Source organism: Myxocyprinus asiaticus, chromosome 18 (assembly GCF_019703515.2).
Source record: "Myxocyprinus asiaticus isolate MX2 ecotype Aquarium Trade chromosome 18, UBuf_Myxa_2, whole genome shotgun sequence".
Taxonomy (NCBI): Eukaryota; Metazoa; Chordata; class Actinopteri; order Cypriniformes; family Catostomidae; genus Myxocyprinus; species Myxocyprinus asiaticus.
This window is the reverse complement of record NC_059361.1, coordinates 17,934,295-17,946,981: the sequence shown is the minus strand read 5'-3', so window position 1 is coordinate 17,946,981 and position 12,687 is coordinate 17,934,295. Positions and strand designations below refer to the sequence as shown.

General features: G+C 36.3%; 1 protein-coding gene and 1 long non-coding RNA gene across 4 annotated transcripts in view; one reads left to right on the top strand and one right to left on the bottom strand.

Annotated features, from left to right (window-relative positions):
* Positions 1-3,860: 3,860 nt before the first annotated feature.
* On the top strand, positions 3,861-8,154 carry LOC127456094 (uncharacterized). The gene is made up of 3 exons (XR_007899789.1): positions 3,861-7,392; positions 7,508-7,593; positions 7,735-8,154. It is a non-coding gene; the product is annotated as an uncharacterized LOC127456094 (long non-coding RNA).
* Positions 8,155-8,587: 433 nt separating this feature from the next.
* The window catches only part of LOC127456429 (synapse differentiation-inducing gene protein 1-like), a 38,192-nt gene continuing 34,092 nt past the window's right edge, over positions 8,588-12,687 (bottom strand). For all 3 annotated transcript variants that reach the window (XM_051724917.1, XM_051724919.1, XM_051724918.1), the window contains one exon: positions 8,588-11,789. In XM_051724917.1, coding sequence (XP_051580877.1) covers positions 11,634-11,789 — 156 coding nt within the window. In that variant the 3' untranslated portion in view covers positions 8,588-11,633. The remainder of the gene's footprint in view (positions 11,790-12,687) is intronic.

Sequence of the window (12,687 nt, the reverse complement as noted above, 5' to 3'; positions counted from 1 at the left end):
GGTCAGTAATGTATTCTAAATACTTTGGATTACTTCTTCAGCACTGGTAGATTTTTTCACTTGTTTTGACTATAAAAACTCTGCCAGTACAGTAAGACAAAATACACATGTTAAAAATACATTCTCTGAAAAACCTAAATATCTTATGCATTGTTGCTTCTAAAACAAGATAAATCAAATTAATATTGTTTTAAGGAAAACAATAAAAAAAATTATTATCAAGAATATGATTTTTGCCCTAATATTAAAGGTCTTACTAGAAAAAAAGAAATTATGATCTAACGTGAATTTTCTTGATAAAAAAATATGATAGTGCCTGGTAACATGTGCATGTAAAATGGCTAGAAATAGCATTTTAGCTTAGCATAAAGTTGACAATTTACTCAAGGTATATTTCTATTTCTTCTGCTCCAAACTTACTTCAAACTTACTTCTCTGTCTGCTCGTATGAATGTAACACATCATAAGAAAGTGTTTCACCGCTGTTCAAATGCACTTTGGATCGCATCATTTATATGTATAAATGTTTTTCATCTGAAAGGACTAAATATGAAATTAGACAAATGACAATAAAATGCAAAGTAATCTCTGCAGTAATCAAAATACTTTTTGAATGTAACTGTGTTCTGATTACCAATGATTTAAATTGTAACTGTAGTGGAATACAGTTACTTATATTTTGTATTTTACATACATAATCCCGTTACATGTATTCCGTTACTCCCCAAACCTGAGTGCAGACATAGAACAGACATAGACCTAGTACACAACAGGATATGTTTCGAGACACCTGTCCTTGCGTTTCGCTGAGATAAGTAAATTTACGAGTCGTTTGCATGAATGTACGAGTGGAGCTATAGTCTATCTTTCCACTCAAACCACAATTTTCACACTTCTATAGATCATAACTGCCTGAGCAGAAACTTAGGGTTATTACATCATTGTGCAGAACATTCTGCACCTAAAAAGTAAATGCCTGCTGGCACAGTTTCAAGAGGGTATAAAGACCATAATGAATACCTGGGTGTCAGACTAACACCTCAGCTCTCTAGCTCTTCGCATCTGATCTCCAACTTTGAGGCCTCATCTCGACTCATCTCTGTACTTTAACTTTTTTCCATTTACTTACTTAGTTCATTAGACAAAGACAAGACTTTGCATTGTTAGATTTATTCCAGGACTTAGTGCTTGGATATATCCTTAAAATATATCTACTTAACATTTATAATCAAACATTTATTTTTCTGTATTATCACATTTATTTTCAGTATTCATTATTTAATTTTTATTAATTTATTAATCTTTACAAATAAAGTTGTTATTCCTTCTACAAATCATCTGATTTATTGAAGTCATTTCCATCTGCTAGATCTCACTGCATCAGACTGGATGCACAGGCGCAGCTGTTTTTATCCCACAGTGTGACAACTATTAGAAAGAGAACAACAGGTCACTTGTCAGTTTATACAGTAGAGCTTGTGGCCATAATGTTAGGCCTACAATGGATAAAAGAAAACAATCAAAAGAATGTATTAGTTGCATCTGATATTTTGTCAGCACTCACAAGTATCAGGTCAAGGAAGTCATGCAGACATGATATTCTATATGAAATATAGCAAATAATATACAAGGGTTTGAATGTCTGCTTCACATGGTTTCCTGCACATGTAGGTGTGGAAGGAAATGAGGAAGTGGATATAGTTAAACAATCTCTGAAATCACAAACAGTTGATTTGCAGATTTCATTAAGTAAAGCAAAGGCTAAAGCCATCATAAAGGATCAAATTCAAAAAGTATGACAGGTGTAACGGTGGCCAGCTGATAGATAGCTGTGCAATGTGTATAAACCTCACTCTCCTGACCTCAAGAGGTGCACTAGCGACTGACGCTAGAGGCTTTAGCCTCCTTGTTAGCGCACCCGCCTCCCATGCCAGAGATGCTGGTTTGAGTCCTGTATGGAGCGGGTAGAACAGGAGCATAACAATGGTGCTGTGACCTGGATGGGAGTGAGGTTTAGGGGGGTGAGTGTAATGGGAGCCAGCTGATAGATAGCTGTGAAACTGTATAAACCTCATTCTCCTGACCTCAAGACTCTAGAGGCTGTAGCCTTTAGCCTCTTGTTAGCGCACCCGCCTCCCATGCCTGAGACGCCAGTGAGTCCCGTGCGGAGCAGGTAGAACAGGAGTGTTGGGATATCAGTGATTCAGGAAGACATTTATATAATATTCAAAACCATGTTGGTGTTGGAAGGGAGATGAGTAGAAACCGAAGGGAAGAAGCAGTTATTACTCGTCTCAGAACAGGGCATACAGGACTCAACAAGACACTTCATATAATAGGTAAACACCCAACTGGATTGATTAATCAACTAGAATCTATCAAGCATGTAATAGTGGAATGTAATATCTACGAAAAGGATAGAAGGAAACTAAGAGAAGCGCTTAAAGATATGAAGCTTAACTTCAATTTAAGGAACATCCTTGGAGTAGCATTGCGGCAAATATATGGCCAGTTAATGATATTCTTGAAAGAAACAGTCTTGATAGAGAGAATGTAGGTGTTTTTTTTTTCTTCCTATATCGGCTAATCTACTGATCCACACTCCAGTTGAGTAGGTGGTGGTAATGCACCTGTAAGCTGGTTTGCCGCCAACTGCCAATAAACCCTAAAAGAAGAAGAAGAAGAAGATCAAAGTTGTCCAGTATGGGAGTGAACAGAGATTGTTGTCCAGACCTGATGGATCCTCCATATTTATTCAAGGTATTTGCGGCACAGGTTTGTCTCTCTTTTCAGAGAGAGTGGAATAGCTGTCTGTGAAGCTAAAGAATGTCCAGCAATCAGTTTGATTGATTCAGATCTATATTGTTTTCTGATTTTTCTAAATATATTTACAGGGGATACCAGTATCTTGGCTGGAGTTTATGGGCCAGCTGAGGTAAAAGTCAGCGAGGAAATCTATGACCGGCCTACCGTGGAGGCTCTTATTCAACCCAAAATGGGGCTTCCAAGTATGTTTTCAAATAATAATCTCGTATGCAGCCTTATAGTGTACTAGACAGTATTTATATTTATAATATTTAGTGTTTGTATATGGGTTCACTAAAGTAGCAACAACAACAACAAAAAATCTAGCCTCTTGGTACTCTAGAAGCAGACTAAATGTACTAGTTCTTATTTTACTATTCTCATTCATGCCTCCTTATATAATTATTGCGAGAGCATGGAATATAGGCCTTGGAATTACTTTAAACTGTGATATGTGTTGCATACTCTGTTCTTATTTTGTTTAATTGTTTACTTGACAGGACAAGCCCTGTTTCATTACATGAATAGCATACCGTGATTGACATTTAAAGGGATAGTTCACCCAAAAATGAAAATGTTCTCATCATTTACTCACCCTTATGCCATCCCAGATGTGTATGACTTTTTTCCTCTGCTGAACACAAACAAAGATTTTTAGTAGAATATCTCAGCTCTGTAGGTCCATACAATGCAAGTGAATGGTGGCCAGAGCATTGAAGATCCAAAAAGCACATAAAGGCAGTATAACAGTAATCCATGTGACTCCAGTGGTTAAATCCATGTCTTCAGAAGCGATATGATAGGTGTGGGTGATAAACAGATCAATATTTTTTATTATTATTATTTTACTACTATTTTACTATTGAAATTTTCCTCCCTGCCCAATAGGTGGCGATATGCACACAAAAAAGTGAAAGTAGAGATTTATAGTAAAAAAGGACTTAAATATTGATCTGTTTCTCAACCACACCTATTATATCACATTTGAAGACATATATTTAATGAATGGAGTCATATGGATTACTTTTAAGCTGCCTTTATGTGATTTTTGGAGCTTCAAAGTAGGGTTGCCAAGGTGTACGGTGTTACCAGTTTTACTTGGTACAAGGGACAACACCGGTGTGAAATTTTATACTGGGTAAATGGGGGAAACACGTTGAATGGAACTTCCAATATAGATATAGTAGCCTAACGAATTGAATAGCTTTAAATAAAGAATAGTTGCCTGATGAAGAGTTTGTGACCCATGATAAATGAACCTAAATAACACATTGAAAGCCAGATGTTCTTTACCAACATATCGAATTACACAGGCAGCAAAGTACGCACACTGACAGAAGACGTTTATTGCAGATAGCATATATAATGTGCATGGTGGGTAACCGTAACACGTCTCGGATTCAGAATGACACAAGAAATGCTGTTAGACACACAGACACATGCTTGAAGAAACACACTTTATTATATTTTTAAGAACAGATGACACAAAAGCCGTCTATGCGCATGTCTGATGCGCATGTCTGATGCGCTATTTGTTCGGAGGCATGCAGTCTCGTGGAACATGCGTATGTAAAGGGTTCTCACTCTTTCTGTTTCAGTCTTCTGAATTTTTTTTGCAAGAATAGTATCATCTATGAGAATTAGAACCCAACCGATATGGGATTTTTGAGACCTATACCAATTTTAGAGGGGGAAAATTCACAGATTACCGATATGGTGGCCACTGTAGTTAATTTTTGAGCCGGAATAAAAACAGACCTTTTCTATGTGGATTGTTCACCGATTTTGCACTGATATGACTATGCAAAGTTACTCATAAGGCTGCTTTCTTAAATATTTTTATCAAAGAATATTTGACATTATTATTATATATTGTCAACAAATTCTAGAAATGAACACTGAGAAAATAAAGAATAAATAAAAATACAATAAATAGCTTAATAAACATCAGTACTGTATGTTAAATATCAGTCTGTTGCTGTCCATTTAAATAAATGAATAAAAATACAATAAATAGCTTAATAAACATCAGTACTGTATGTTTAGTATCAGTCAATTGCTGACCATTAAAATAAAGAATAAATTCAAATAAAATAAATAGCTAAATAAACATCAGTACTGTATGTTCAGTATCAGTCAAATGCTGACCATTAAAATAAAGAATAAATTCAAATAAAATAAATAGTTAAATAAACATCAGTACTCTTTAGTGTCAGTCAAATGCTGACTATTTTAATACTGCCAGTTAATTTGGGGCAGGTTGTAAAACAAGAAGCATTTACACCTGCCAAGTCAGGAGATAAACAGCGGAGCGGTGTAACACCGTATTCTGCTATACAAATTCAGGGGAAACTTTCAACGGTGGAAAACCAGACTTTTAAATATTACATTTTATAAATGCAATGACTGGAATTGTTCAGTTGAAGGGGGTACCAAACTGTGAATCCTGAACAAAACAGTTTGGTGAATACATGTTTACACATTAGCTTCCACTCAGCTGACAAGGTATGAAAGTAGCTTTGTGGTTGGCTAGTTAGCTATAAGCTCATTGTCACGGAGAGTAAAAGATGGATGTTGTTTATTTTACTTTCCAGCATTGTGTCTCATCAACAAGGTAACAACATAATGTGAAATCAACACTCATCAGACACAATCCACCACCGCACTGTTGTCTGCTGAGCTGCAAAAAGATGCTCTGATGTTTACCTTTCAATCTGCTACATTACTGACTGCACTGACAAATTATAGCCGGCTAACATAACAAACAGATGTGATAAACATGAGTGGCATGGTTGTCAAGGACAGGTTTAAGGTTATATTAGTTATATTGAAAAGGGAAAATGATGGGGTCATTGTTTATTAACTGTCCAGTATGTATTTCACAAACTAGTTAGCAACTTACTGAGAAGACACTGCTTAACACTGCACCGCTTAACTCCGCCCTGTCTACAGAGCCACCGGTAGCTCAGCTCTGTAAACAGAGTCAAAGCACGCTCTGTTGGACAAACTATGTTTTGACACCAGTTCAAGCATTGTTTTCTGCATTATATGTTCTGAAAAAGTTTTCATATCTGCGCATATTGGTAAACACATACGCTGATACCGATATATATCGGTGAAAGGCTAATACTGGCCGATAATATAGGATAAATCGGTCGGGCACAAATGAGAATGCTGCAAATGACCTCAGACCATCTCAGCTCAGGAGGTGTTGTGAGCGCAACTCTGCTGGGTCACTTTATATAGGCTATAGCTACAGTACTGTGCAAAGGTCTTAGGCACATAAGATGTTACACAAAAGCATTTGTCTTAAGATGATTATTTATATCTTCAGCTTTAGTGTGTCAATAGGAAATATAAATGTTATAGTCCCAAACATTACTTTTGCAAATAGAAAAGTTTAGAATAGAAGAACAGGGAGCCCTGCAACAGATGTCATGGCCCCCACAGAGCACCCCACTGAACATCGTGTCAGTCTGAGATTACATAAAGAGACAGAAGCAATTGAGACAGCCTAAATAGATAGAAGAACTGTGGTGCATTCTCCAAGAAGCTTGGAACATCCTATCTGCCAACAACCAAGAAAAACTGTGTCCAGGTGTACCTAGGAGAATTAGTGCTGTTTTAAATGCAAAGCTGGCCACACCAAATATTGATTTAGCTTTTTTATGTTTACTGGACTTTGTATGACATTAAGTGATAAATGAAAACTATTTATGACATTATTTTTGAAGACATCCTCACTATGAAATGTTTTTCACAAGTGCCTAAAACTTTTGCACAGTACTTGTACATAGTTGTGAATAATGAATTACACAGTCTGTTAATGTGATTAATTGTTATGTCCTGTGTTAGGAGAACTAGCATATATTTCATTTTAGTAATTACATTCTTTAATCACCCCATTTGTCAGCATACACCAATGCAAAGGTGTCCTTCAGCTTAGATCTGTATTGCCAGTTCTCACCATAAGGTGGCAGGCTGGTACAGACTGATTTTCTTCATAAATATTTCCACAAACTTCTCATGTCTTATTGCATCAGGTGTCTGAGAGCGTGCAAGAGAACAGTGTGTGCGTGAGACATGCGAGGCAGCTCTTCTGTTAATGCTTCATCCTCACTCTTCTCTCACACTCATCCTACATGTTGTACATGATGATGGTTCTGTATCCTTAATACCTGAAAAACAGTACAAGTTTTCAGTACCTGGCTTACCTGTGTCTGGATAGAAACCCCTAACATACTGTGACATCATGGACTGCATCATGATGGACTGCAGTCTTTGTTCTTATTTTGCAATTCTGGTTTTGCATCATTATCGAGCCACGACTTGCCGCATAATAAACATAGTCATGTTGAATGTTCCCTCTTTTCTATTGTCTGGCAATAACAGGGTGTATCCCTGAATTGTTCAGAAGTATGAGTCCTTATCTAACTAACAGCTGCTGTCATGCCTTCTGAATGTTGCCTGTATGGCTCTAATGAATCCATTACAGGGCTGCCCATGAGCCACCTTTTCTGTAGTGTGACATGTGCCATTAGCAAAGAGGGCCAGATCATCACTGATCCCACGGCTCGGCAAGAGAAGGTACATTACACTTCCTGTTTCCTGTTTCCCACAAAACTGACACAAAACCATACAGCAAAAGTTCAGTTCTTGATCTGTGTCCTTTACACAGTGTGCTTTCTGTTTTCTTTTCCAGGAAAGTATTATTAATATTTGCTATTGATAGCACTGAGCACAATGTTTTGATGTCATCAACTACAGGCTCTTTTTTCAGTCCAAGAGGTGAGTTAATATGGAATAAAGAAAATGCGCAATTCTTTCATGTTATTCATTGCTGTTTTTGTGGTGATGATACTTATGTGTGTTTCATAACATGCTCAAATTTTCAACAAGGATTAACAAGTGTGTTTTCCTTCTACACAGCTGCAGCAGTGCATAGCAATCAGTCAAAAGGCATCTAAACAAATCTTTCAGTTTTATAGGGATTTTGTTAAACAAAACAAACTTTGTTATTCAAAGATACAATAAAACACGCATTTTAGGATTTATATTTTGAGTGTGCATTGTCATTTCTTTGTTTATATTTAATACTAAATGTTGGATGTTATTAGGGCTAAACTTGTATTAAGAATTTTGATGACTTAATTATTATATGCATAATGGCTTATGACCCTGCTTACATGGTTTCACCACAAAGCTTAATTTTTGGTCTCGGAGCAGTTGCTTTCTTCAGTTCAAGATTGTATTTTCTAGCTAATACTGTATTCATTTGCATCATATGTATGTTTTGTATAGTAACAATCAAGTGTCTTCTTATGCCCTACTGGAAATTTTTTTTTTTTAGAGATGCAGTCTAAATAACTATTTTGCTACCTAAGTGTTTTAGTTACTGTCCTTATTAAATGGCTAAATGTTTGCAATTCCTCTCGGGAGAGAGTCGTGATGTAAAATAGACAATAAAGCTGCTCTTTTCTGTTAATACAAAGCACAGTTTGAACTTAAAATAGGAATTTAAGATCATTGCCTTGGGAACCTTAGCTTTGAAAATGGAAAATATGTAATAGAGGTTTCCATTAGATGCCGTTAGCTTGGGTCATTGAGAAAATTACATTAACATGTATTCCCATTAATTGCTGTTCACCAGATTTATGCTTGATCTAGCATTTAGTTAGTTTAGAGATAAGCTTTGTAATGAGGATCATTAAAGCATGCATTCTTTTGCCACAACATTAAATGCAACAACAATTCAGTCACAGATATTCAAAAGGCAAAGCAAAACCTTCAATGAAGTGCATTTATTAGCTCATAACCGGAAGTTGTAAAATTTACATATACATTTACACAACAAGGACATACATTCTTGTCAGATTTATCTGCTCCATTTTACTTTACTAAGAATAAACTGCATAAAAACTGCAACAATTTGATTAGTGTAACCATTTATGGTGCTCCACTAACATGCCGATACCAGATAGGCAATTATAATTTACTGGAGGAGCCTGTACTATCACTCTTCTCCTTTTCATGATGGGGCAGCTTGTTGTAGAAGTAGTATTATTGGCTACTATGATATGACCCAATTTCTAACTGCAGGGAGCTCGGAGGGCACCTGCCAAGGCAGTTTAAGCTGACTGCTGTTTTGTGGTTCTTTTGCAACTGGACACATTTCAACCTTTAAAACAACTGCTGTTTTCTGGTAATCGTATTGTGTATTTGACATTTCAATGTGGACTATTTCAATGACATTCTTGCATTTGATATTGACTAGTCCAGCACAAATTCCGCTCTGTCCTGTTTAGAGAATCCTGCCTTTTGTGAGTTTTAGTGTAATGGTTGATTTTGTCATGCTAGATAGATGTATGATTATGTCCATTTCATCAATCAACCATATTAGGTACAAAGTACTTAGTTGTTGTTATCTAATTACACTATGTTTGGATTTTAACAGATTACATTTTAATTTCTTGTAAACAGATTACAGTTAGTTGATTTTCAATTGCTTTACTTGGGTTACATAAAAAATAATTATACAATTAAAAAAAAGTATATAATAATAATAATATTATATACAAAATAAAATATTATTGATGTTACATAAGAAATAAAATCTTATTGATGTGGAAAACATTCAAAACATGATTTGTTAAAGGAATAGTTACCCAAAAATGAAAATTCTCTCATCATTAACTCATCCTCATGCCATCACAGATGTGTATGACTTTTTTTCTTTTCTTCTGCAGAACACAAATGAAGATTTTTAGAAGAATATTTCAGCTCTGTAAGTACAAAAAATGCAAGTGAATGATGACCAAAACTTTGAAGCTCCAAAAAGCACATAAAGGCAACATACAATCCATAAGACTCCAGTGGATTAATCAATGTCTTTAGAAGTGATCCAGTTGATTTTGGGTGAAAACAGACCAAAATGTAACACATTTTTTTAATGTACATCTTACCCTTGCAGTCTCTACGATCATGATTTCAAACACTTCCTAGAGTTTGATGCATGTGCAGAGTGCTAGACGGTGATAGAAAGTGTAATCGAGCTTGAAATCATGACTGCCAAGGAGACTGCAGATGTCAAGATTTACAGTAAAAAATATTTAAATATTGATCTGTTTCTCATCCACACCTATCATATCGCTCCTGAAGGTATGGATTAACCCACTGGAGTCTTATGGATTACTTTCATGTTGTGTTTATGTGCTTTTTGGAGCTTCAAAGTTGTGGCCATCATTCACTTGCATTGTATGGACCTACAGAGCTGAGATATTCTAAAAATCTTCATTTGTGTTCTGCAGAAGAAAGAAACTCATACACATCTGTGATGGCATAAGGGTCAGTAAATGATGAGAGAATATTCATTTTTGGGAGAACTATCCCTTTATGTGGAAAACCAAACACTTCTGTGAAAACTGTTGGAGTTTTGGAAAGAAACTTCAAAGTAAAGTAGTAATTTGATTGCATATTCCGTGAAGTAATGAGAAATCTGATAAAAATGTTAGAAAATTAATAAGTAATCTGTTGTGGATTACTTCATTGAGTATTTTACCCAACACTGCCAATCAAATTAATGAACAAGGGTTGACAGGCTGATATTCTGATTATGATCTCAATGTCACTGACTCCAGTTTTGTTATCACAAAGCTTGCAAAAAACATGGCTTGCAATAGATTTGAGCCTCCCATATCCCAGAATACTCTTTTACCCAAGTGGATTTCATAACCTCAGGTGCATGCCCTCAATCACACAAATGCAGCTTTACGTCAATAACTGCCTGGGCAGGCAAATACCCTTCAGTTTTTAGTATACAAAGCTTTCACATCAGTCAAGAGGACATCTACAAAACATACGTTATATGCCGAGTAGCTCAGTATGAATATAAATTATGACGGGTCCAGAATTTAAACTTAATCAGCTGAGCCATGTGAGGTGTTCAATATCTCAAAAGAGTTTTGTCAGTAAATGGGAAAATGGAGAGACTACATTTATCAAGCTATGACTATGTCTTGAAAGAGTGGCTTCAGTTAATGTCATGACTTAAAGTGAAAGCTGCAGTGTGTATGTGTGCTCAGTCCCCATTACATATGAACATAAATGCATGTACAAAAAACAGTAAAAACTGTATGTTTGTGCATGCTTTTTTTCTGCATGTGTTTATGGAGTTCTCTACATTTGACCAACATTTAAGAGCCTTTCTGATTTTGAAAAAACAACTGTTATTGTTTTCCACCTGACAATTTCCAAATTAGTTCTGAAGTCACTTACTGTGGTACATTTGGTTTGATTTGGTGAGTGGTTCAATGGGCAGCCTTAGAGCTGTTTTAGAAACTGACCCAGTTTGTTCAGAATGATGTGTCTCGGAGGGCCCTTAGGCCTCAGGCACTACCTTCACTGCCTATACAAAAGCACCAAGTCTCACTTTTTTCTGTGTGTGTTATAATCATCACCAATGACATCCTATTTTTTGTCCCAAATACAAAGATTTTAGTTAAAACCGCCCAAATAAAGATGTGTTGCTCTCTCCAAATATAGTGACCCGACCTGGTTTTTCTGTTTATTTATTTTTATCTAAATCATGAACACACTGTACTAGGCTGCATCTCCACCTTTAATTCTAAACATATCTGAAGTTCTAAATGAGGGTTAGACACTTTAAATGACCACAAACCTGCAGAAAATGTAAGGTGCAGTCTTTGCTGAATTAATGCACTTATTACAGGTGTAGACAAGTGTGAGTATGTAAGAAACATAGTTTGTGTGATTAGTAACCAGGGAGGTGTGTTGCTCTGAGAAATTAGTGTGTAATTATTCGTTAGTCTTTAAGGTGGTTTTCCAGACAGATAGGAGATCAGGGCAACGATGGCACAGATGTAAGTGATGATGCCAAAAATGATTGAAAGGACCGAGAGCCACAGAGCCTGTCGAGATGCAGCGAGGGCACCCTGAAAATCTCCTTGTGCTGAGGCTTTGTTCGTCTGGGTGGAGAGAAGAGAAGGGCACAACGTCACATGAAGGTAAACAGTATCATCAATCACTGTGAATGATAGACATATCTCTGCCCTCTGTAGGTTGTTTACCATATGACTATAGCTATTGTGTTATTATTTTCTTCAGGATTGGTCAAAGGTGCATGTATTTTACAGTCATTATATTATCTTCACTTTTTTATTAATTACTGTGTTCTCCTTTCATCTTTGATCCCCTAATTTTAGACAACACCTCATGCTCTATTGGAAATCAAGCACAGAGGCCTCTCATTATGACATTAATTAAAGCCTGAATGATATCCATTGATCTGAGCTTTGTCCTTTAGCTATGCTGGCTGGGCACATTCCTGTTGCCCTGTGCTACTATATGTTTCTGTCTGCAATTCACTGAAAAGGTACAATCTGATTTGTAAACTCACTCAAATGAAACATTTTAATTAAGCAATGTCACATGAGCAATCATGCTGTTGTACTGAATTTACTGAGGTTATTATCAATTTACATATACATTTACACACAAGGACATAAGTTCTTCTCAGATTTTTCTGCTCCATTTTATTTTACTAAGAATAAACTGCATGAAAACTGCATCACCTTGATTAGTGTAGCCATTTATGGTGCTTCACTAACATGCCGATACCACATAGGCAATGATAATTTACTGTAGGGGCCTGTACTATTCTCTGCATGATGGGGCAGCTTGTTGTGGAAGTAACATAATTGGCTACTATGATATGACCCAATTTCTAACTGCAGGGAGCTTGGAGGGCACCTGCCAGTTTAGGCTGACTGCTGTTTTGTGGCTCTTTTGCAACAGGACGCATTTCAACCTTTAAATCAACTACTGCTGTTTTCTGGTAATCGTATCATGCATTTGACATTTCAG